General features: G+C 32.7%; 1 protein-coding gene and 1 long non-coding RNA gene across 2 annotated transcripts; one reads left to right on the top strand and one right to left on the bottom strand.

Moving 5' to 3' along the window:
* Nucleotides 1–11,583: 11,583 nt before the first annotated feature.
* Nucleotides 11,584–19,408, bottom strand: LOC134267476 (uncharacterized). Its single transcript, XR_009992167.1, has 3 exons — nucleotides 19,363–19,408; nucleotides 13,657–13,732; nucleotides 11,584–12,445 (listed from the first exon to the last, which is right to left on the bottom strand). It is a non-coding gene; the product is annotated as an uncharacterized LOC134267476 (long non-coding RNA).
* Nucleotides 19,409–22,440: 3,032 nt separating this feature from the next.
* On the top strand, nucleotides 22,441–24,449 carry LOC134267475 (ficolin-1-like). Its single transcript, XM_062749677.1, has 5 exons — nucleotides 22,441–22,525; nucleotides 22,896–23,035; nucleotides 23,136–23,232; nucleotides 23,637–23,801; nucleotides 24,199–24,449. Exons 1-5 carry the CDS (start codon nucleotides 22,441–22,443, stop codon nucleotides 24,447–24,449), a joined length of 738 nt encoding a protein of 245 aa, XP_062605661.1.
* The last annotated feature ends 376 nt before the right edge of the window (nucleotides 24,450–24,825 follow it).

The raw sequence follows: 24,825 nt of genomic DNA, 5'->3' as shown, positions 1-24,825 counted from the left end.
GTGATGGCCTTTCTAACTTTCAGTTCTGAAGAAATGTCTCTAGTTCATATACATATACATATACATACATATACATCTATATTTTTTATTTGAGGAGTTATTGAAGTTTTCGTATTTCACTTTTGTATATTATTGTCGGACCTTTGACTCCCATCTACTCATATTTTTAAATGTACGACATGTAAGTCACAAATGTTAGACCCACTGACGTTGGTAAAGTCCCTACAGTATATTTTAGCTGTATGTTTGCTGTATCATCGTTCATAGCTTGCCAGTACACGGTCTGTGGACAGGGCCTCTTCTTTATAAAACGATTGCATTAGGTTCTATTCTTTTTATGTATCACATTGGTCTAGAAAATAGGGTGCATCTAGGGGGAAGAGGCCTTGTCCAAATCATGCATGGAGATAAAACGTCTTTAAAGTAAGGGGGCGTCTTTTGAAGTATTTATGGAGTGCATAGCAGTTACGGAATGGATCAGTCTGTCGAGCAAACGTGAAAAGCCGTACCTTCTATATATAGTACAGTGCTAAGGAGCTTTATTTGAACATTACAAAGTATTACATTTGTCTGGTTCTGTGAAGTGATCATGACTTTTATTTAGATTTGCATAATTCATCAGTGTTCCAACTTCAGCTCGGTGCACCGTTAGTTTTTATTTGATGGATGACGCTCTTACGGCATGAATCTTCCACGGAGAAGTTATCTCCCCTCATTCATCAGCAACTTGCCTTAAAGGCTTTGTATATCTTGCAGTTTTTTCTTTTTATTTGATCTCAATAAATTGCATTTGCAATATGCAAATCATATATGTACATTCATATTCATTCTGTCATTAAAAACGTTTTTTTCGCTGCTCTGATATCGATGCAATGATTTATCATAGAACAGTATTCTCCAATCCCAAAGAGCAAGGATATTGTACATCTAGGGATACAAAATCGTCTTACTGGAGAAAAAAAAAAGCCTAAAGTTGATTTTTTTTAAATTAATCATTATTCAATTATTACATAGTACGAACTCATCATTGTAACCATTTCATCTTTCTGAATTGTTTACATTTGTACAAAACACAATGAGAGAAACAGACTCGAAATTATTATGTTCTGACGTTGAGAAATGTTCTGAAGATGAAATAATTTTTCATAACCATTGCTACTCCAATGCAGAAAACTATAAATATTTACCTAAAAGACATCATAAGGATATCTTTATATAAGTAGTAGATCTCAGCCAGTCATAAAGGTAGGCATTACTGAGTTTGCAGTCATACATTTACTAATGAAAATTTATGGGTTTGCCAATAAAATGCGGACATAAATTTTCCTATTAATTTTTAGAATGTAAAAATGTAACCATGTACATGGTTGCCTGTATAGTCGTTTTAAATAGTCTCTACATGTTTCAAACAAGGGACTAACAGCCGGTGTAAAGACGAATAATGACCCCCATCGAATAATGACCGGGGGTCATTTTTCGACAGCAAAAAATGACCCCCGGTCATTATTCGACGTAGAAAAATGACCCTTTTGCCCGTAGAAAAAGTGTCACTTCCCTAAAAATTTGCAGAACCCACGTGAAGAAAAATGACCCCCTGTAGATTAAAGCTAAAATTTTTAGGGGGCAGAAAAAACTTAGATAAAGAAGCATATTGGCCAAAAAGCTCACCTGAGCTTATTGGGAATAAACTGATGATATGTTGATCTCATAACATTATACAATTATAGCCATATTTTAAGGTAAATGCAATGATTCAGAATCTAAAGGAGTAAAAGATTTATCAAGCCTTAAGGGTTAGGTAAACATTGTTTTTTGATGGTGGAAATCATCGAACTGACAGAAAAAATCAGCAGTATTATATATTATTATATCCTCCGCTTGAAAAGCAGGAGGGTATATAGTGATCGGGATGTCCGTCCGTCTGTTACGCTTTGAGGTATCCATCTCTTATCAGCAAATCCTCATATATAAAAAGATGTGTTTGTGAAGCAGCTATGCCCCTGTATGGCAACATAGCAAAGATTAAACTTTTCTTAAATGCAAATTAAATATATTGTTACCCAAAGTAGGGTCTTCTCACAAGAAATACAACTGCAAAATAGGAAAGCCCTACCACCACTTGTTCAAAAGTAATGGGTAAGGATAAGTTTTTGAAAGGTAGGTCAAACTCAAAGGTCAAAGTTGATGATTTCTTAAGAAAATGTTTAATGTGACAAGGATTACATATGTGAAGTATGAATATCCTAGCCCTCACCGTTCAAAAGTTAAGGCCAAGGTAAAAAAAAATCATAAGTACGGAAAACTCCAAGGTCAAGGTCAAAAGGTCAAGGTTTTTAGTATCCAATGAAAGGTAATGTCAAAAAACTTCATATTTGAAGTATGAGAGTACTAGTATCTACCGATTAAAAGTTATGGCCAAAGTAAAAATTTGCCATTTTTGTGTAAAATGGGACAAACTCCAAGGTAAAGGTCAAAAGGTCAAATTTAGTGGTATCCAAAGTAAGGTCTTGTCACAAGGAATATACATATTAAATATGAAAGTCATAGCTCCAATAAATGAAAAGTTATGATAAAGGTTAAGGTTTTTGCGGACAAACAAACCGCCAGATAGACAGACGGACATACAGACGATCACGATAAAACTATATACCCCCGAATTTTCGATTACGGGGACATAAAAGAAATGGTCTTCAATTAACTTTTCATATTAATATACATTATAAAGAAGACGTTACAACGATGAAATGTTTTTTTCTGATTTTCATATTAAATTCTCTGAAAAATATACTCAGAACTGAGTAAAAGGGTGGAGTAAAACAAGAATTAAGGTAGAACCTATGTCGGAAAAGTCTTTGTCACAAGATTTTCAAACTTTTCAAAATGATAAATTAGTACTTGCTTATCAATCAGTTAAGATATCATGATATGTTTCCTTGTTTTTTAATCTAGAACAGGCTGTGAAACTTGGTATGGTATTTACATACTGCGACTTCACATTTTCAATTTTTTTTAGGGGTACTTGTCATAAAGGGAATATGAAAAATCACAAAAATACTTCTTCAAACATCGTCGTATATAAACTTTTTTAACTGAATAATATTAAACAATATTTTATCAAAAATAATTTCTTTTTTATCCAATTAACATAAAAGATAAGTCCACCATTAAAAAAGTCAAATGAACTCTATTATTTTTAGTCAATTATGCACCCTATATTTGTAAATATTTTTTAGAAGTCTTTGTCACAATGTTTTCAATCTTCAATATAACGAAGAACATAGCCAAATGATTACAAAAAATGATTAAATTATATACTTTTCCACTCTAACTAATGAAAGATAGGCTATTTACCGATACTCATATTCTTGACCTTTTTGCACTTACACGGGATTTAATAATTAAATGACTGTTTGGGGTTACTTTCAGATTAAATATTTATCAGAAATTGTACTTTTACTTTAAAAAGATCATATTTAATAGAAAAATTGTAATCAAACACTAAGAATATGAATAGGTAACAAATAATTGTTAAAGGAATGCACATCATTTCATTATAGATATCACAAAAATGTACATACGATCAAAAGATCTACAACACGTACATCTTTGACTTAGACACATTTCATCAAGATGTTACACTATATAGCTGGCAACTAAAGATTTCTTACGATTAATGCATTCCTTCAAAATGGTTACATACCATTCAAATTATTAAGAAAGTTGTATGTACATTGTAATTTCAATACACTAGATAGTCTTGGGTTTGTCAACTTCAGGTCTAGATCTAGTAAATAAAAGGTGCCTACATATTTTCTCTTATTCCAGAAATATTTTGCCATTAACCATTATAAGCTAAAAAATATATGAATTGAATTAAGATTATGTTGGCATGATTGAATTCTGTGAATTTCAAAATGCAGTATTTTCTACCATTTTTATTGAAGCTGTCAAGTACGGGAAAAAGTGGCATTGAATTAATTATGACGTCTTAATGGGTTAGCACAGGTTTAACACATTTACCAGTTATGATGTCATACGAAGTAGGTTCTACGTTAAAAGAAATGTAATGAATACTGTGTGCTAAATCAAAAGTTTATGTCAACATGTATAGTTTTTGCATTAGAATGACTGTGTATTTTACACTAGCCCACTAGCTTTACAGAGCATATTTTTAGGTCTTATACTTACCCCACCCCTTTCTTATTTAGGAGGAAGTCAATATTGAACAAAAGCAAAAAAAAAAAAAAAAAAATAAACCACTCTACCTTTATTTTTCTATAAGAAGGAATGAAAATTAAGCTAAATATAATCTACTATTCTACTAATTTTTAACTGTTACTTTGCCACAATACTTTCAAGCATACCTCCACCAACATTTAAAGTATGCTTTAATCATGGCGAAGTAAATTATGATATGATAGTACTTGTGTAAAGGCGTGTGTAAACTTCATTTCAATATTTTATCTAGAACCTCTTTCAGAATCATTGAAAGGTATACAGTTTTATTTACATTTTTGCTTTTCATTTATTATTATTTTTTGTTTTGATTTAACGCAATGTTCTTTTTTTTTTGGGGGGGGGGGGGAAAAATTTCCTCCTTTTTCATTGTGAAATAGGATGTGCCAAACTTAAACAAACTAAAAGTTGAAACGACGGAAATTTAAATTTTTCCTATTAAACAGTATTTAAACCTGATTTTTGCATGATTTGATTTCTAAAAACAAGTGGAATATCATTTTTTAAGCAAACTCTATAAGGAGGAATATTAAAAAGAAATTTTATTTACTTGACAATTAAAGAATCTCTTTTCAAACACAATTTTAGCATTGAAAGACTACGTGAATCTCTTAATTATTTCATAGGACTTTTTATATTTTTCTGATTACAGAAAAGGTAAAAATTAGTTTCGCTGTAAAAAAGATATCAAAGTGTGTATATTTTGTATCACTTTAAAGGGGGTCATTTTTCAATGGGGGTCATTATTTTATAGGACTAACATATAAAATAATGACCCCCTAGGACCCTTTTTCTACAAAAAATGATTTTTTTCTACGGGTGGGGGTCATTTTTTGTCGTTGAAAAATGACCCTCGGTCATTATTCTATGGGGGTCATTATTCGTCTTTACACACCGGCACAAAAAATGGCAGTCAGCATTTGACTCAATGATAAATTGCACCTGCCGAAAAGGTCACTGTATCGATCATAGAACTTACTATTATAAATCATGACTTGAAACGAGACTGCAAATATACCTGCTTCATCAACATTTAGTTCTACGATTGGTAATCCAACGTATACTCATAGTTCCCTTTCAAAGGAAGAAATTCTTCAAAATCATACGTCAGTTTTGATTATTTTTAATATATTAAAGAACCAAAATGAATTTTAACTTCCATACGTATACATGTATATTGGATTCCGAACCTCATAAAAATCTTAACAAACAAAAATACATAGCGGGTTCAAGTGAATGTTCAACCAAGCTTCTTTCTCCACTCATCACTTAGATATTAACAGCTGTGAAGGAGAAACTTTAAGAGTACTATGCAACATAATATTCAAGAAGTGATGTAAATCAGATGTGGATACTTAAAAATTCCCAGGAACTTTTACCTAAACAATTTGAAATCACAAGGTTTTACTGTAATCAAATTTATACACACCATTTCCCACGATAAATTAAAGTCCAGTTTCATGATATCATTGACAGCTGCTTTTTCAACAAATATGTAACTCGTAACGAAATACGCACGCTAACTCTCGATTCCTACCTACATTTTGGAACCATTTAATTCAATTTAAATAGCAATTTGGCCATAAAGTCTTTATTCAATTCAAAGAACAGCTCAATGGTAATTGATGAATATTGTCTTAATACCAGTTAAGACTAAATTATAACACTAATAGTCTAATAATACTAAACAGTAAATTATCCATAATTCCAGCTCTTGAAAAAAGGGGGGTAGACGATAATTTCCATTGAAATCGGAGTTTCAAGCATCACCATATTTTGAAATAGTATTGGATGTGATTAAATGTTCCTTATATCTTTTCTTATGTTTTAGGCAAATAAATAAAACATATATATATATCAATAAAATATGTTTCAGTTGTAAATCGCTTTGAAATTGGTGGAAAATAAGCATTTTTATCGTTTTTTGTCAATAAACATATCCCCCACCCCCGTGTCACACAAAAAGCTTGGTATGAATATGTGAAATAACATTTCATATTACTTGTAAAAAGGAATTTTTGTGACACGAGGGGGGGGGGGATGTTTTAAAAATATTTTCCGTTGATTTCTATAGTGAAAAACACAAGTTTTACCAAAATTTTACAGTTATCTCTCTTTGTTTTCCCAAATAAGTAATGTTTTATGAAAATTCATATAATTATCTATAAAAAATATTAAAAATTCATCGAATTTGTTAACTTTTGAAAATTGACTTGGAGGTAGGCGGGAGAACAATACTATCGTTCCCAGTTTCTTTATTTACCTTGTCAATGGTCATTTGCAAAATTATTTTGTCAGAAAACATTCTGATTGTATGCACAAGTACTCTAAAGTTGACATCAAAAAGATGTTTGAGTTTCTGATTGACAATATCTATGTAGTTTTTGGAGACCAGGTCTTCCAACAATCTATTCGAATTCCCATGAGTGCCAATTGCTTCCCATTATTAGCTGACCTAATTTCGTATTCATATGAAGCAGAATTTGAGCAATCTTGTACGTGAAAAGAAGAAAACACTTTCTGTGTCCTTCAACTCGACATTAAGATAAGACGTATTGTCAATAAACAATGGTAATTTCCATTCTGATGTCGAAAGGATATATCCTTGTGAGCTTGAGAAAAAAGATGCCACAGAGTCTGACACATCTGTTTCATATTTGGATAGTTTGCTTGAAAAAGACGTGAACAGTAATCTGACAACCAAGCTCTTTGATAAACGTGATGAGTTTAACTTTTCTATCGACAATTTCCCTCACTTTTGCAGCAATATACCTTCATCACATCCATACGTAGTTTATATCTCTCAGTAAATTCGATACGCAAGAGCATGCTATACGTATGATCATTTTCTAATACGAGGTAAATTATTGATAAATAAGTTGATGAAACAAGAATTTCAGCAGTTTCATTGAAAGTCATCATTTTGTTAGTCCTATGGTCGATACAATGACCTTGCCAGGAAATACAATTTATCAATTGAGTCAAATGCTGATTGACGTTTTTCATACTTATTGTTTGTCCATTCTATACACATTGAATTGACAACGGGTTTTCTCGTTTTTTTCATATCATTACAAGGAGAACACGGCGGATGTGACCGTCAGCAGGGGATGCTCACTCCTCCATGGCACCTGATAACACCTCTGATGTTTTGGAGGACTACCTTTGCTCTGCTCTTATTTTGTATAGTTTTATGGACTTTTGATCTTGAATACTGTTCGTTTTTTCCATTTGTTTCATTGATTAGTGGAGGAGGATGACTGTGTTTTGAATCTTAATTAAATCAATAATAAATGTGAAAATATTGCCTTAAAGGGTTAAAAACAAAACAGCCTGACATTTTAAGAATGATTTAAGCACTGTCAATGGGACAACGGCGTCGAAATGTAAGCACCAATACATAACCCGGAAGTGTTCTGGTCAGGTTTTCAGACGCATGCAGTGTTAGGTTTGGCATTACAATACCTTCCTATTCAAATAAATAGGTTAGGCTTGCTTGTATTCAAATGTTAAAATTAGAAATAAACACGTTAACGTGCCAAAATCTGTGCTACGAAATAACTGACAGGTAATTAGGGATTCCGAAGCTCTAAACTCTAGCAGAAACTTTTTTGGGCTTGGAGAAAATATGTCGTATAAAAATGTGCATATTGTGACTTTTTCATTCATTTATAAGATATATTATAGCGTACCTGCCTTATTTCCTCGGGAAAAAGAATGATCAAAGACAATTGACTATACTGAATATTTGTGATCAAAGATCACTTGGAAAATTAATGAAAAAAAATTCAATTTCTTATTCTTTGGGTTATATAATGATAAAAATATTTTTTACAAAACTTGTTATTTTAAAACTGCAAAAAACAATTTTAACAAGAACACTGATAAGCGGAGCATCCCTTCGAGGCATGAACTTCGCCGGCAATGGCAATATCCCATGATAGATAAATTGTCTAGAGAGGCGTTTGAGATTGAATATTTATATTCAGTGAAATTTTCCTTATGATTATCTATTAGAAATCCACGACGTTCAGATTTCTATAACACATTCGAAACCATGTCATCGAATACACAATAGGAACTACTAGTATATATGCATTTTCAATACTCTAGGGAGACCAAAATGCACAATGTTTTATTTCAATTTACTGAAAAACTATAACCATGAAAAATTACACATGTAACGTAAAATACACCAAATGTGCGTTTAAAATTCGACATGGACCCTCAGGCGGGCGGTGTTAAAGAGGATACAAACATCTAACTAGATATCATTGAGATGGTGGCCATCTCAAAGGGCCCCGCTTTCAACAATGAACATGAAAATGTAAGGTAGTTTAAAAGGGTTTATTTTGAAGAGGAACATTTGTGTAATAAAGTAAAAGTCATTTAGTACGACTTCACGGATATTGCGAATTTACAGATATATATCGAAGTTATCTTGTATCCCGTTATATAAATTAACTGGAATTAAGGTGAAAAAACTATGCTCCAAACAAAGATTTTAAACAAAGAGGCTAATTCTGAAAATGACCTAGAAACTTCGACCAAAGTCACTGCACATCCAATGACCAGTGGCATTCTGTGAGTAAAGTATGAGCCAGATTGGGCCAAGGAGAGAGAAGATAAGCTACGGTCAAGAACAACCAAGGTCACTGCACATCCACTGACCGGTGGCACTCTGTGAGTGAAGTATGAGTCAGTTTGGGCCAAGGAGAGAGAAGATATGCTCTGGACAAGGATTTTTCATATAATTCTGCTATGAACTTGACCTTTGACCAAGAAACATGGTTCAAGGTGACTGCACACCGGTTACCCAAAGGTACTCTATGGGTGAAGTATCAGCCAGATTGGGCCAAGGAGACAGAAGATATGCTCCGGACAAGGATTTTTCATATAATTCTGCTATGACCTTGACCTTTGCCGTAGAAACATGGTTCAAGGTCACTGCACACCGGTTACCCAAAGGCAGTCTGTGGGTGAAGTATGAGCCAGATTGGGCCAAGGAGACAGAAGATATGCTCCGGACAAGGATTTTTCGTATAATTCTGCTATGACCTTGACCTTTGACCTAGAAACATGGTTCAAGGTGACTACACACCGGTTACCAAAAGGTACTCTGTGGGTGAAGTATCAGCCAGATTGGGCCAAGGAGACAGAAGATATTCTCCGGACAAGGATTTTTCGTATAATTCTGCTATGACCTTGACCTTTGCCCTAAAAACATGGTTCAAGGTGACTGCACACCGGTTTTCCAAAGGCACTCTGTGGGTGAAGTATGAGCCAGTTTAGGCCAAGGAGACAGAAGATATTCTCCGGACAAGGATTTTTCGTATAATTGTGCTATGACCTTGACCTTTGACCTAGAAACATGGTTTAACGTCACTGCACACCGGTTACCCAAAGGCACTCTGTGGGTGAAGTATGAGCCAGATTGGGCCAAGAAGAGAGAAGATATGCTCCGGACAAGAGATCTCGGACGGATGGACGGACGGACACACATTTGGTTATATATTGGGTACATCAAGTCCAAGTCCTATTGGATACTGCTTATTGGATACAAAAAAAGTGTACACACGAGAGAGCATTATTTGGGTAGTTACTGTTCAAATCTTATTGGATATTAATCCTCGTGTCCGTATTTTATTGGGTTTTTTCTTATTGTTTTTTATTCATTTCAAATTTATTTTATATTTAATATTTGCTGGTAAATTCAGACAAGACTGAAAACCTTTGGTTTTGAACCCATATTTTTGTCAATTTCTGTGATATATCTCTTTTATTGTAACACCTAACTAATTTGTTCTTAGCAATAAGGATATACACCTGTATATTTCAAAATAACTAATATTAAAATATATGAATACCTAAGTGCAAAAAAACTGAATTGTGAAAACACAACTCAACACATCTCAGACTCTGTTCAACCTTTCTTGAATAACAAAATTAAGTATTTAAGGAGAAACCTTTTTGAGTCATGACCAATTAACAATTAGCAAATGCCCATTACATGTTGGGCAGAATGAAGGTATCCAACAGGCTTTGGACAGGTGTCCTATACCTGTTGGGTTGTATTTTGAAGAAGGGATTAAACTACCAAAGAACAATTGAACATGTGTACATTGTCCAATTCCATTTGGGTTTCTTGAATCTCCTCATTAAAATACAACCCAACAGGTAATGGACACCTGTCCAACTCCTCTTGGATATCTACATCCCACCCAACAGGTAATGGACACTTGTCCAATTCTTCTTGGGTTTCTTGAATTGTTTCATCAGAATACCACCCAACAGGTAATGGACATCCGTCCAACTCCTCTTGGATATCTACATCCCACCCAACATACAATGGACACTTGTCTAATTCTTGGGTTTCTTGAATCTCCTCATAAAATACAACCCAACAGGTAATGGACACCTGTCCAACTCCTCTTGGATATCTACATCCCACCCAACAGGCAATGGACACTTGTCCAATTCTTCTTGGGTTTCTTGAATTGTTTCATCAGAATACCACCCAACAGGTAATGGACATCTGTCCAACTCCTCTTGGATATCTACATCCCACCCAACAGGCAATGGACACTTGTCCAATTCTTCTTGGGTTTCTTGAATTGTTTCATCAGAATACCACCCAACAGGTAATGGACATCTGTCCAACTCCTCTTGGATATCTACATCCCACCCAACAGGCAATGGACACTTGTCTAATTCTTGGGTTTCTTGAATTGCATCATCAAAATACAACCCAACAGGTAATGGACACCTGTCCAACTCCTCTTGGATATCTACATCTCACCCAACAGGTAATGGACACTTGTCCAATTCTTCTTGGGTTTCTTGAATTGTTTCACCAGAATACCATCCAACAGGTAATGGACATCCGTCCAACTCCTCTTGGATATCTACATCCCACCCAACAGGCAATGGACACTTGTCTAATTCTTGGGTTTCTTGAGAATCCCCTCATCAGAATACTACCCAACATGTAATGGACACCTGTCCAATTCCTCTTGGATATCTTCATCCCTTCAATAGTATATAAACTAAAAGGTATTGGACATTCTTCTTGGGTTACTCAAATTTTTTTCATAAGAAAGAAAACCCAATAGGTATTGGACATTGGTTCAACTCTTCTTGGATATTACATCCCAACATCAGAATAAAACCCAACAGGTGATGTTTATCTGTCCAATTCTTCTTGGGTTACTTATACCCTTCATTAAAATTGTCAAATTTGTCTTGGATATTTATACTCTTGCATTAGATTGCAAACCCAATAAGTATGACATTTACCTTCCCTAGTTGAATTCAAATTTATCTGCATAAGCATACATAAGTCCAAAACATATTTAATACTTTAATTCTAACATTCCACATCTCATTCAGTGTACACTTTACAAATGATAGGAAATATATAAGCATTTTGTGCCTAAACTATTTGGCTTTTAAAGAATTTTATAACCATGTTTGCAAAATTTAAATTTAAATATTGGAACTTGGAGCAAGTCATTACAGGTAGAGCAAGATGCTGAAAACCATATTGATAAATAGATCACACCCTTGATAAAATATTTGCCTTCAGTTGCTAAGATTGTGTTGTATTATATGGAAAATTTCTATAATCCTGTTTATTACAGATACATGTACAATACATATTTTCCCTGTAATAATAAAAATACTTCTGGGATGTAAAAGAATGGATTAAATAGTCACCGATGTTAAAAGATATTACATGATCTCATTAATCTGGTTTGGAAATCACAAACTTAGTTTTGAAGCCGATAAAACAGTGTCGCACCAGAAAACTCAGTTACAAGTACAATGAATGAATTCGTTGTATCAAAACTTTAAAATAATTGATGCACTATGTCCAAATCTTTTCGACAAATCGGGATAAAGATATTAAATCAAATCATCACTGTTATAAGTCTTAGAGCTAGAGAAAAGTCATTACATGCCCAAATTTTACATGTAAGACTTTGATCCTATATTTCAATAAATGTCAAAATGGTTTTATTTTTGTTTCTGTTCAATACTTTCTTCTTCAGGGTCTCTCATGGCCTATACTGTATGATACCTCCATTGACCCTGCTCTTTTATATTGCCATATGTTTATCCAGTAGCAGTGGTTATGCTCAGGCAATCTTTGAAATATTCCTCATTTCATGCATCTCCTTCAGTTCTGCCTCTGTCCATTTTATTCATTCTGCAATTAGATAAAGGCATTTCTTTGCCGTATAAAACATGTTTTTCTTGACTACAGCAAGATCACCCTTTATGTTGATCAAACCCAACCAAGAAGTAGAAGTATATTTCTTATTCAGAAATATGTATTGATAAATAAAATGGAAGAAAAACTAAATTCTATCAACTCTTTTTTTTTTCTATGTCTAACTGCATCTTCATCATACCCCCCATCCGCCATAAGTTTATCAAAATGGAATCATCATTCAACACACAAAACGATGTTGCATATTAATTAGACAGTATGTTAGTTTCTGAGTGTTAAGAAGTAGATTTTAAAAAGATTTTACACCTATTCCTTGCAAATTTTAGACTTCTAATGTAACACTATCAGTACATTAGGGGTACATAATCTTCAAAAACATCTCTACACTTAATGATAAAGCTTTCACATTAGTATTGTTTTTAGCGCAATGGTTCTGCTAAAGAGGATTTTAAATTGACCTAAACCTTACTAACTGCTTTGAAATTATATTGACAGGGACAGAGACACACTTGACACTCCATCCCCCCTTCCTGGGGTATGCTTTGCACAAAATTTAATTAAAATTGACTAAGCTGGATAGAAGTTGAAAATATGAAAAATTACAGTCAAACAGATTATGAATAACTTTCAGCACATCAGACATGAAGTAGTGATCCTTAAATAAAATACACCTACAAGATGAAGCTGTTTTATTCCTTTGAAGTGATATCTAGTATTGTTTCTTTTCCTGTATGCCACCTCTATCAGAACAAAATGTTATACATGTATTAACATAACCTATGACCATATAGTACCCCAGTATTTACTTTACAATTAATTAAGTTCTGGAACCAACCCTCAGATGCCCTTAAAACAAATGATTCTAAACTGGCAAAGGTAAAGGGCATCTGAAGAATTTAAAATAAAATGATAGTACAAACAAGCAAACAGTGTGCATGAAAATGTTGGCAAACACTAGAAAAAAATACTAAGGTACTTTCTCAAACTTAACATGAATACTAAAGAGGTTTTATGTAGCTGTATTGCACATACCAAAAGCTTTCCTGCAGTTAAAGGTTGGTTGCCTAGTAGTTATGTAGTATGTACAAGTTTTTCCCTCTATCTCTTCTAAATTTAAGAAGCGAAAATGTCTCTAAAAATCTTATGGTTGGCATGAAGTATTCCTGTTCATTTTACTGATTACTTACAATTGTCCTATTTCTGAGGGTCATCTTCTGATGGGTGTGTTCTCTGCAATGTTCACAATTGAAGTTCCTGTTTGACCTGTTACATATTGAAAATCCTCAATGAACATGATTATGGTTTTAATTTCCATTGTAATTATTGATTACTTTTATTTAAAAAAAATCTAAACCAATTTATTGTAACATAATACTTAGGAAAATATTTATGAAATATCAATGGAAAAAAGGAATCATTATCTCCAGTTATCCTATCACAAGTAAGCATTAATCATATAAATTCACATACGTAAACCCATTAGCTTTTTGTGCTATTAAATCATAGTCATCGCTGTGCAATAAAGGAAATCAAGTACTAATCCACAGCTTTGTGGCAATAAAGTTACTATCCCCGAGTAAAAAGTGACAAGCCCAAATATAGAGGCAAAAATTAAAAAGTAACATTGAAAAAAAGTTCATCGTGAAAAAAGTCAGGGGCCCGTTTCATCAAAAGTCGTAAAGTTAAGCCTTAACTTAGGCGTACTTCCGGGGATTACGCCAAAATTTAGTCGGGCGTAATTTGCGTTTCACCAAGTGGCGTAAGTCTAGTCGTAAAAGATACGCTTAGTCACAGGACTAAGTCCTTGACAACGTTGCATTGCGCAGGCGCAAAAACATAAACATTGCCCAAAGCGTACAAACATGTATAAATTGTAGCACGTCAAAGTACAGAATAACACAAGTTATAGATAAATTAATACTTGCACTAATTGAAACATGCATGGGTTTATAGTGTTATGTAAGAGACATGCATCTTTTAAGAAACCAATTTTAGTTTTTTACAATATTTCAATAATAAAAGTCTAATAAATTGAAAGGATGAAAAGGACAGTACATGTACTTGTATTTCGGAATTAAGCAAAACTATTCATTTTGGAAATTTAATTACAGCCATACCCCCTCTTCCCGAAATTGATACAGGTTAATAACTTCGCCTTTGATAATAAATTTCATGATTCGATAAATACTGATTCTACTGACAAATACTAATAATTAAGTTTGAGACAGAATAAAATTTAAAAATTTTAATAAGAAATGTATATGCAAGCAAAAATAATGAAAACAAAATGCAAACGGTTTACTTAAACAATAAAATGCTTTCTTTGTATGTTATTACATGTACTGGAATTATCGGAATCAGCTGTTGCAGAAAAAATTTACATAACCCGCTTAAGCGGGTTATGTAAATTTTTTCTGCAATAGCTGCGACCGTTCATTCCAGTAATAACAATCAAAGAAAGACATTTTATTGTTTATATTTATATCTGTTTAAATAATTATTTAAAGTAGGATTAAAAAGATTAATTATTGTATTAATGATGCGAATGTCTTTATACGTTTCATTGATAGAACAGCCACTGATCAAGAAATCTGTACAAGCGACATTCCGACTGTAGTTCATGCAGTGATAAACGCAATGGGTTTTCTTAAGAAATAAAGGAGAATATATTCAGCGGATGTAAATATATATGAACACATTTTGAGTCAAGAAATAAATTTTACACGTTTACTACTATGGTACATGTAAGATAATCCTGTCTATATTTATTAATTTTTTGTCAATTCAATTGATTCATAATTGTTCAGTTATAGAAAAAAATTCTTTACTATCTGCAGATTAAATGTGATGTACCGTTTCAAAAATACGCAGAGAGAGAGAGAGAGAGAGAGAGAGAGAGAGGTTTGGAAAAATGACTACAAAGATATTCTTACAAAAATTCTCTGCTTGTGTGGTCTCTGTCTTTAAAATTTAGTTACAGCTACTCTTTATTTTGTTTTCATTAAAATGTAAGTAATGCAGGAAATCAAAAACATGTATATTTTCATCTTATATGTGCTTTATATACGCTCACATGATCTTATACTATGTAAGATTTGCTCATTTAAACAAAATTATGAACATTAAAGATGTCTTCTGCATCAATGTTTGTCGGAGAAAAAAAAATTAGGAATAATTCATTCTTGAACTTAACTGTGTAATTATCACCATCTTACATCGATATTATAAAAGCAATAATTTATTACCACTTTCAAAAATCTCTTATTGTCTATGAGACCCCAACCCCCTCCCTGGGTTGGGGTCTATGATTCGCCGGGAACATCACTTGTCCCAGATACCTAGGAAAATACTTTTACTTTCGTCCTTAACTAAGTAATCTGTACATTCAATGTTAATTAATCTGCAAATTCGGGAGATTCTGAACCCTCTCTCCGACCCCCTCTGGATCCACGCATGTGGACGAGAAGTTAATAAGAAATGGACTCTTCAAACATGACAAAAACTATTTGGTTTTAAGATGGGTTATTTTTTTGAATTTTTTTCTTAAATGTAGAAAATTACATGAAAGATGATAACTATGCTTTTGAAACCGATTTTTTTTTTTTTTTTTTTTTTGTTTTTTTTTTTTTTTTTGTAATTTTTGTTTTTCAGAAAATATGCTGTTGGAAAATATTTTTCAAAATAGACAATTTTAATGGGTCTCTTTTTAGTAAATGAAAAAGAAACTAGAGGTACCGTAAGCAATGAGTTCAATAAAAGATATCCCCCCGCCTTCCGTATAAATATAATGGCAGTGTCCATGTTTTGCTGTGGGAAACCCAAAATATGTATCGGATCAAAAAGTACAATAAGGCACAATGGCAATATATAATAAAGATTCTGTGAAAAGTACAATAAGGCACAATGGCAATATATAATAAAGATTCTGTGAAAATTTCACCAAATTTCAATCAGTGATATGAAAGGAGTTGCGGATAGAGATGGGTACCCCCAAAGCGTAACAGATGGACGGACGGACATCCCGATTACTAAATAGTATATACATGTACATATACATGTACCGTCCCGCTTTTCAAGCGGGGTGTAGAAATACAGTTATATATGTAAATTGATTTACAATACCTTAGACATACAATACCACAATCAAATGTGTATGAATGCATTGTCAAAACGTAAGAAATCTCTAATAAAACAATCTTTTCTTCTCAGCAGAAATTTATCAAAATATTATTTGAGTACGTTATTACTCAAATCAACTACGTCCCCAAGTAGTTGTAACAACACCCCCCCCCCTCCCCCTCTTCATAATATGTATAATTAAATAATGCATTGTTTGTATTTTAAATTCTTCTTAGAACCTTACTTTTTCTTTAGAACTCGCTAAAATTAATAAAAAGGCCTTATTTTAACTTTACGCCCTAACTTACGCCTACCCATGAGTAGACGTAAAATTTTGGCCTAAATTTAGTCAGGCGTAACGATACGCTCTTTAATGAAATGCAAATATTCGTGCTAGTCCCGACTTTACGCCGGCGTAGCGCTACGACTGGGCGTACGACCTTTGATGAAACGGGCCCCAGGGTATTAACTACAGATGATTCTTTTTAAAATTAAAGTTTAATTTAATTTTCGCTGGTAAAATTTAATCATATATAAATTAATGATTTAAAAAAATAAAAAAAAAGATTTTAAATAATCCTTTTCTGGTCATTCACTAGTTCGTCTAATTAAAACGAAGCAAAAATCATATTGTTTTCATCTTGAATCATTTAAAGCCATATATGGCGTATGTACAATGAAAATTATTAGACTAAAATTATAAGAACTTATTATTTGTATCATTACTTTATATAAACATGATAAAGATAGAAATTTTCCGTAAATTACAAAATCTAAGTCAATTGCGTTATAAAGATATCAAAATTTAATTTGGATTCTCAGAATTTTCTCCGACTTGGAAGAAAATACAAAAGATTTGAATAACACATTACAGAAAAGATAAAAGCGTATTATTAGATAAAACGAGGTGTTCTCCGTGCTCCGAATTGTATGAAAAGCTTTAATTTAAATGTATTAACTATATTTCTTTACTTAATTTTGTATTTTTCAAAATATATTTTTTGATCAGTTAGGCCATATATGGCTTTTAAAAAACGCTACATAATTGCATGACACTTATCATTAAGCTGATTGAGTAAATGTATATACATGTAATTTAATAATGAGATATCTGTGAGGCATATAATTTTCGTACAAGCAAATATTGCTATATATATACGAAGGAAAGGGGGGAATTAAAATTAGGAAATAAAAGATCGTTTTTAAGTAAATCAGTCTTGTAGTACTGCAAAATGGATGCAGTTGTGGAGATTTATGGATAATATGAGCATGCTGTCTGGAATATTTCCATATTAATCAATTTAATAGCAAAAAATGAGTGAAAATACCGGTGGTGCTTTTCATGCATTACATGTGTATTTTAAAATTCTTAATAGCCAAAGGGGATTCCTCAGTGCAGAAAACCACTAGCCCCATCCTCAAAAATGGAAGCCCCGGGTGTAGCGCGATGCTAATTACACACCCATCATGTGAAATAGTTATAGTAGCCCTATATCAATTTCAGTATTGTTTTAAATTAATTAAAACAAATGACAAAAACAATAATTTGAAAAAAAAAAAGAAAAGATAAAGCACTGTTTTGACTGAAAGTTTTTCAGTAATACAATGAATCTCTTAAGTTAATATCAGATGAGATAAACTTACATACAATTATTTAGCTGTTGTCAATTATATTTATCATCATCTCAGCTCACTTATGCGATTGTAAAACTGTCCACATGAACCGATAATTTACAGCTGATTTATGAACACACGATTGTTAAAATTTTCATTTCCCTTTCCAATATACATTGTCAGAACATACTTAGTTGGTTATGATATAAAATTGAATAATAAACACTTTCGATTTATTAAAGATTATCTAACAATATACGATCATTTACTAAATACTTCTCGCCCTCAAAATGTATGCAGTTGTGGAGATTTACACGTGATAAATGGCACGTTGTCTGGAATATATCCATATTAGGGAATTTAATACAGTTTGAGTGAAAATTTACACGAAGGTCATTATCAATGCATTAGAAATAAATTTTAACATTCAAACAAATTGTTTTATTTCATAATTTACAGAAACACCACTTTGACCCATCTCAAAAATGGAAGCATATTAAATGAAAATTACACACCCGATCATGTGAAATAATTAATTTTGATTTATCAATTTTAGTATGTTTTAAACTTGAAATTAAAACAAATGATATATTTTGATTAAAAAAATATAATACATTTTTCACTCAGTCTTTGAAAATTTCAAAGACAGTCAGTAGGTCTTGTTTTACTTTTTTCAGATAATAAGATGAATCTTTACAGTTATTTTTCACGTCCGAGATAAACAAACCAACAATTATTTAGTTGTTGTCAATTGATGAATTTAATGCATCTTCAAATTCTTGTAATAAATCACAATAACCAATAAATTTGTAATAACAACTGATTTATATTAAAGTGAACACACGATTATTAAAATTTTTCATTTCCCTTTCCAATATACATTGTCATAAAATACTTAGTTGGTTATATCTAAAATTTAAACGATAAACACTTTCGATTTATTATCCGATTAAACAATTACAAAATTTACTAAATACTTTCGCCCTCAAGAGAGTTAAAAAGACAGAGAAAATTCAAAATACAAACAAGTGCAACTTAGGATTAATTGTTCCGATATATCTATTTTAATTTTGTGCACAATTGTTTTCAAAATTACATTAAAATCTATTTTCCTTAAACAAGAACCCAGCAATAGATAAATATTAATCGAATAAACGTACCTTTTCTCTTGTCAATCAGAAAATCTTGTTGACATTAAGTGTTTCTAAGTCGCCATATTTTTTTCCATGAAAACAAACGTTGTCATGATCAGGATCAACGGAAGTTGATTTTCGGAACTCTCGAGAATTTAGAGTTCCGAATGTAAAACTGAAACAACAAAACACGGTGCGTCCGTGAAAGCAACTTTTTTGGACACTTTTTTGGACAAATCGTCGTGTCCAAGTTTTGTTGGGTACTAACCTGCAAATACCCAATTAGGGTGTTTTAAGCATATTCAGCGACACTTCTTATTGGGTATACCCAATAAGCAAAAAGTACCCAATAAGTACAATCTTGGCATGAAAAATACCCAATAAATGCACTCTCGTAAACACGGCGCTAATAAATCATCAATTTCCGCCAATGTGTTTTAATTGGAAGAACAAAATATTTTTGATACAAGTTAGTGAAGTAACCAATTCCATTTTTATTGAAAAAAGCAGCTGTCAATATGATATCAAAAGCCTTATCATGTGGAGTGGTTATGTATAAAATTAAAAACTTGTAAATTTTGATAATAATACGAGATAATACAAGATATAAATGATATAAATTATTCGGACCCAGTCTTCTGCCAAACTTTTGGACCGGGTGGCACGCTCGTTAGAGTGTCTGAGGTAGTTCCCGGAGTAAGGAGTCGATCCTTACGTCACGAGTTCAAATTCACTACGGGACGTGGAGACCAGGGATCAAATGCATAAAAATCTGTATAAACCAAAGTCCCCGTGTCAAAGTATAGGTATTGGCAAGAAAGATCGCTTATTGCTCAGTGGCTCTGATTGTCGAGTATAGGTTAAAATTTGCAGCCCTCCAACAGCAAGTAGTGGTGTCTCCCCATGAGTGAAAAAAATTCTCGAGAGGGACGTTGAAAACTTAATCAACAAAACGAACAAATTTTTGGAATTCCGATGCGGATATCCAACGAAAAGGTAACAAAATTATCCATTTTATCAGTTGTCTGTGATGCAAAAAAAAGTCTTGTCTTATATTTATCTTGGGGAATGGTTTGTTAAAGTGATGAAAATCATGCATTTGTTTGCTATTTATGTTGGTAAAATTTTTAATTTAATTTTTTTTATAGATTTTTTAATATAAACATTTGATCCACACCAATATGGTTTTTTGCGGTTTTGCTAAACTTTCTTCTTTACTGCTGTTAATTTTTAATGATGAGTAAAGAAAGATATGGAGATAACGAACAGTATTCAATATCAAAGTCCATAAAAAAATACAAAATAGGAGCAGAGCAAACACGGACCTCCAAAGCATCAGAAGTTGGATCAGGTGCCATGAAGAAGTGAGCATCCAGGGGCGTAGCAACAGGGGGGGGGGGCAGGGGGGGGGCTGCCCCTCCCCACTTTTTCCCCCAAGCTTACATGTACTTATACTATAGGAAAATTGAAAGCCTGGTTGCCCCGCCCCCCCCCCCCCCCCCCCCCCCCCACACACACACTTTTAGTGATGTACCGAAAATATTGTATTAGATTTGGTACTGAAAGTAGTTGACAGGGAGAAAAAGTTTACCAACAATGTGATTGTAAAGAGTATTAAAAGTATCTAAAACTGACATATGACTTTTGAAGAATCTCTTCCCTAGAAACGAAACTGTCCGTTTATCTTTGGTTACCTCTTGAACAATTGAACCGCATTTTATGTAAAATGCAGTAGTTATTATTACAAACAAAGAATATTGTTACCTACTTTGTAAACGTGAATCAGTATACATTAATAATTATATATAACTAGACAATTCTTTTCTCACTATTGTACTTTTGGCTGACCGGTGGAGATGAATTGCTTCCCCTTTATGTACATGATCTCACCTTTGATGTTGCCAGGTGATCCGTGTTCAAGACTTGTATTTACTACTGGAGTTTTAATATTGATCACTGTTTGTTACCTTCGCTTTTTACATTTAGTCCTTTTTTGACAACCTGAAGGCAGAGGGATATTTAGTTTAAGGTTCATAAACCCTCTGCTCACTCATATAAAATGTTGTTTGAACCTTAATGATTTTCTAAAAGAGATGTATTTTTTAAGCAAAATACAAACAATTGTAACATAGCTTGCAGGGCAAAGTTGGACAAAAAAGACACTTCAACTTGGCAAATATATCAAGGAATAATAGACATTTATGTCATTAAGAGTTATCTCTCTTATCAGAGTATCAATGAACCTTAAATATTGTTACTGAATGGTTTGAAACCTAATTTCAATTTTCATCCTTAATATACTCTAACTTCATATCAATATTTTGCAATTTCTATGTTTGCAACCATAATCTTTCCTTCTTTCCCATGACTGTATTTTTGTCATGCAGACAACTAATCCGAAATATTTGAGGTTTTCCAGATCCTTTTTTACGATTTTGATATTTTACGTGCCAGGAAAACGTAAGAACCGGCGCCATTACGAAAACTGGAATTCGCGGCCTCCAACTGGAACACGTGCAAACCGAATTAAATTAAACTCACGACTTATCAATAGTACAATCGCCAACATCCTTTTAAGGTTCGTTTGTAAAAATATACAGGACGTTGAGAACATTTTATCTAGATTTCTTTCCATTTTGTGCATTTTAAAATTTGCAAGTATCGAAATGTGGAGTGATGTTTTCTTTTATATGATATTGGTGATCATTTTTCTATTGATAAATCGTGAGTTCAGCATTTAATTCGCATCGCAAGTATCGAAAATCAGCTCCGGTTGGAGATGGCTAAATTTCCAGTTTTCGTAATAGCACCGGTTCTGACGTTTTCCTGACACGTAAATTTGTGAAAGAAGCCTGGAAAAACTTAAAAAAGAAACGAAAGTAGAAAATGTTTGCTTTGCTTTCATACCGGTCTTCTCGTGCCCAGAATGACAATAATTCAGAATAAAGGAAAACAAGAACGCGTAGGCGGAGTTTATTTAAAGAGTCAAGGAATCGCTTTTTCCCTGCACGAAATAGATATAATATTTCACAATAACGAAGATATTGCATTGGTTTCTTACGATATATATATTTGGATTAGTTGTGTCACAAACTATACAACATAATGGAATCCATCATTCAAATTGGTTTATTTGTTGTCCTTCTCTTGGTTTATTCCAATGGAGACAAGATCCATCCATCCTTATCAGGTATACACTGTTTTTTTGTTACATGTTACTTAGATAATTAAAAAAACATTAAGATCATTCTTTTAAACGCTTATTTTCCCTTAGTTAAATGATTAAAAAAATAACTAATTACATTTTTTAATAAATATTGCAGCAAAACTTCATCAAAATCTGAAGACTTCCCGCTGGTCTTGGAAAAAAATAGGATCGAATATCAATATTAAACACCCTGTCTCACTAAAAGTGATTGTTGTTTCTACATTCAATGTATCTAAATTACCCAAGGATACATTACCCAATAGTAAGATTATGTTTGATATACGTTACTTATATATACCATAGTTTTATTGAGAATACATTGCATATACCTGTACATTTTTATAACCTTTAGTCAAGTACAAAAACTGTGCAACCATACTAAAGAAAAATCCGGGTCGGAAAGGACAGGATGGTGTATACACAATTTATCCGGATGGAAAACAAGAGAAGAAAGTTTACTGTGACATGACTACAGAGGGAGGGGGTTGGACGGTGAGGGTTAAATCTTAATTGATTCTTCTTTAGAAGCATTGTATTTCATCATACGGTATAATCTTGTTGGCTACGTCTGCAACCGTTTCTTTTTATGAAGGTGATTCAGAAAAGACTGGACGGAAGTACAAATTTCTATCGGACCTGGAATGAATATAAAGCAGGTTTTGGAGATCCTAGTAAAAACTATTGGATAGGTGTGTAGTCAGTCTAATGCTGTATCACGTTAAAAAAAAATAAATGCCTTAATTTTTTTGGATTTATTTGTCATATTTGATTCGAAATAAAATACCACGATCAAAGAGGTACAAGAAATTAAAAAAAATCTGCTAATTAATTCTTGATTCAAGTTTTCAGAAAAAAGTACAGGTATTTCTACTGTACAAAAGCGCCAAATAAACTTATTCTGCAACATTCTAAATTTTGTATTTACTCCCACCCATTAAATTCAAATTTTAAAACATGACACCAATGTAAAATATTTAGCCCCACTTTAAAATTTATTTGTGCAACAGTAAATTTCAGCATTACTGAAAATATTCAATAAAATCTTTGTTAGCTTTTGAGAATAATATAAATTTTATGACAATATTTATTTCAGGAAACGATAACATGCACCTGCTTACAAAAGAGGGAGATCAGGAACTTCGGGCTGATTTTGAGAAATTCAACGGTCAGAAATTTTACTCAAATTATTCAACATTTGCAGTAGGTGACGAACAAAACAAGTATGAACTGAGAGTGTCAGGCTACAGTGGTACAGCAGGTGATTTTACATTTAAATTTTATAATTCTAAAACAATTATCTTAAGCATGGTTTTAAATTGAAACAGAATGGAACACTCAATTTCTTCTCATAATAATTGAAAAGTTGAGTGTTTTTCGACAGGACTGGCAAAACATATGTCTAATGATTAATATTCTGCAATTAATGATAAGAAAAATTTAGATAATCACTTGTTAAAAAAAATGAATTACAACATACATGTATAATGATCATAAATAGTGTCCTTCACTAGAGTCCTCTGTTGATTTTTTAATAAGAGATTCTTAGAATTATTTTTAATAATTCTGGTTTTAATTATTACTTACTCTATATACTAGTATTAATTCTTTTCCCACCTTCGATGGTAATTGTAACATTTTCTTTTTTTAATGTCTAGGCGACAGCCTTTCTTACCATAATAAAATGAAGTTTACAACAAAAGATCAGGATAACGATATCAGGAGGAGATCGAATTGTGCAATAGATTACAAAGGAGCATGGTGGTACAGAGATGGTTATTACTCCAATCTGAATGGGATGTATGCTAGTTCTGCCGTGAAAGACGTCAAATATACAAACTGGTTCACGTTGAAAAGTAATCACGAAGCACTGAAAGTTTCAATATTGATGATAAGACCTTCGAAATAATAATAAAAAAAAATGTTGTTACTGCAAGCAAATAAAAGGGAAATACTTGATTTATTTTTTAAAGCCTCATTCTTTTTTCTACACAATCAACTCAATTGTGTTCCTTTTGTAATTATATTTTTATCGATTTCACGTGTTAAATACTCTAGTATTGTATATCATATAAATTTAGCAGGGGCCTGTTTAACAAAAAATTCGTGGTTAAAACTAAATTTGACATTCGTAAGATAATTCATATGAAAATTAACCCCCATCCCCGCAATCACGCATTTTAACGCATTTACCGTTTCCCCGCAATCACGCATTTTAACGCATATACCTTTGCTTCGCAATCACGCACTTTAGCGCACTTTGTCGTTTTTGGCGTTTTCTGCTC

This window comes from Saccostrea cucullata, unplaced genomic scaffold (genome assembly GCF_032062105.1).
Source record: "Saccostrea cucullata isolate Sc308-1 unplaced genomic scaffold, CSIRO_AGI_Scuc_v1 ctg9578, whole genome shotgun sequence".
Lineage (NCBI taxonomy): Eukaryota > Metazoa > Mollusca > Bivalvia > Ostreida > Ostreidae > Saccostrea > Saccostrea cuccullata.
The sequence above is the reverse complement of the archived record's forward strand: the minus strand, read 5'-3'. Positions and strand labels throughout refer to the sequence as shown.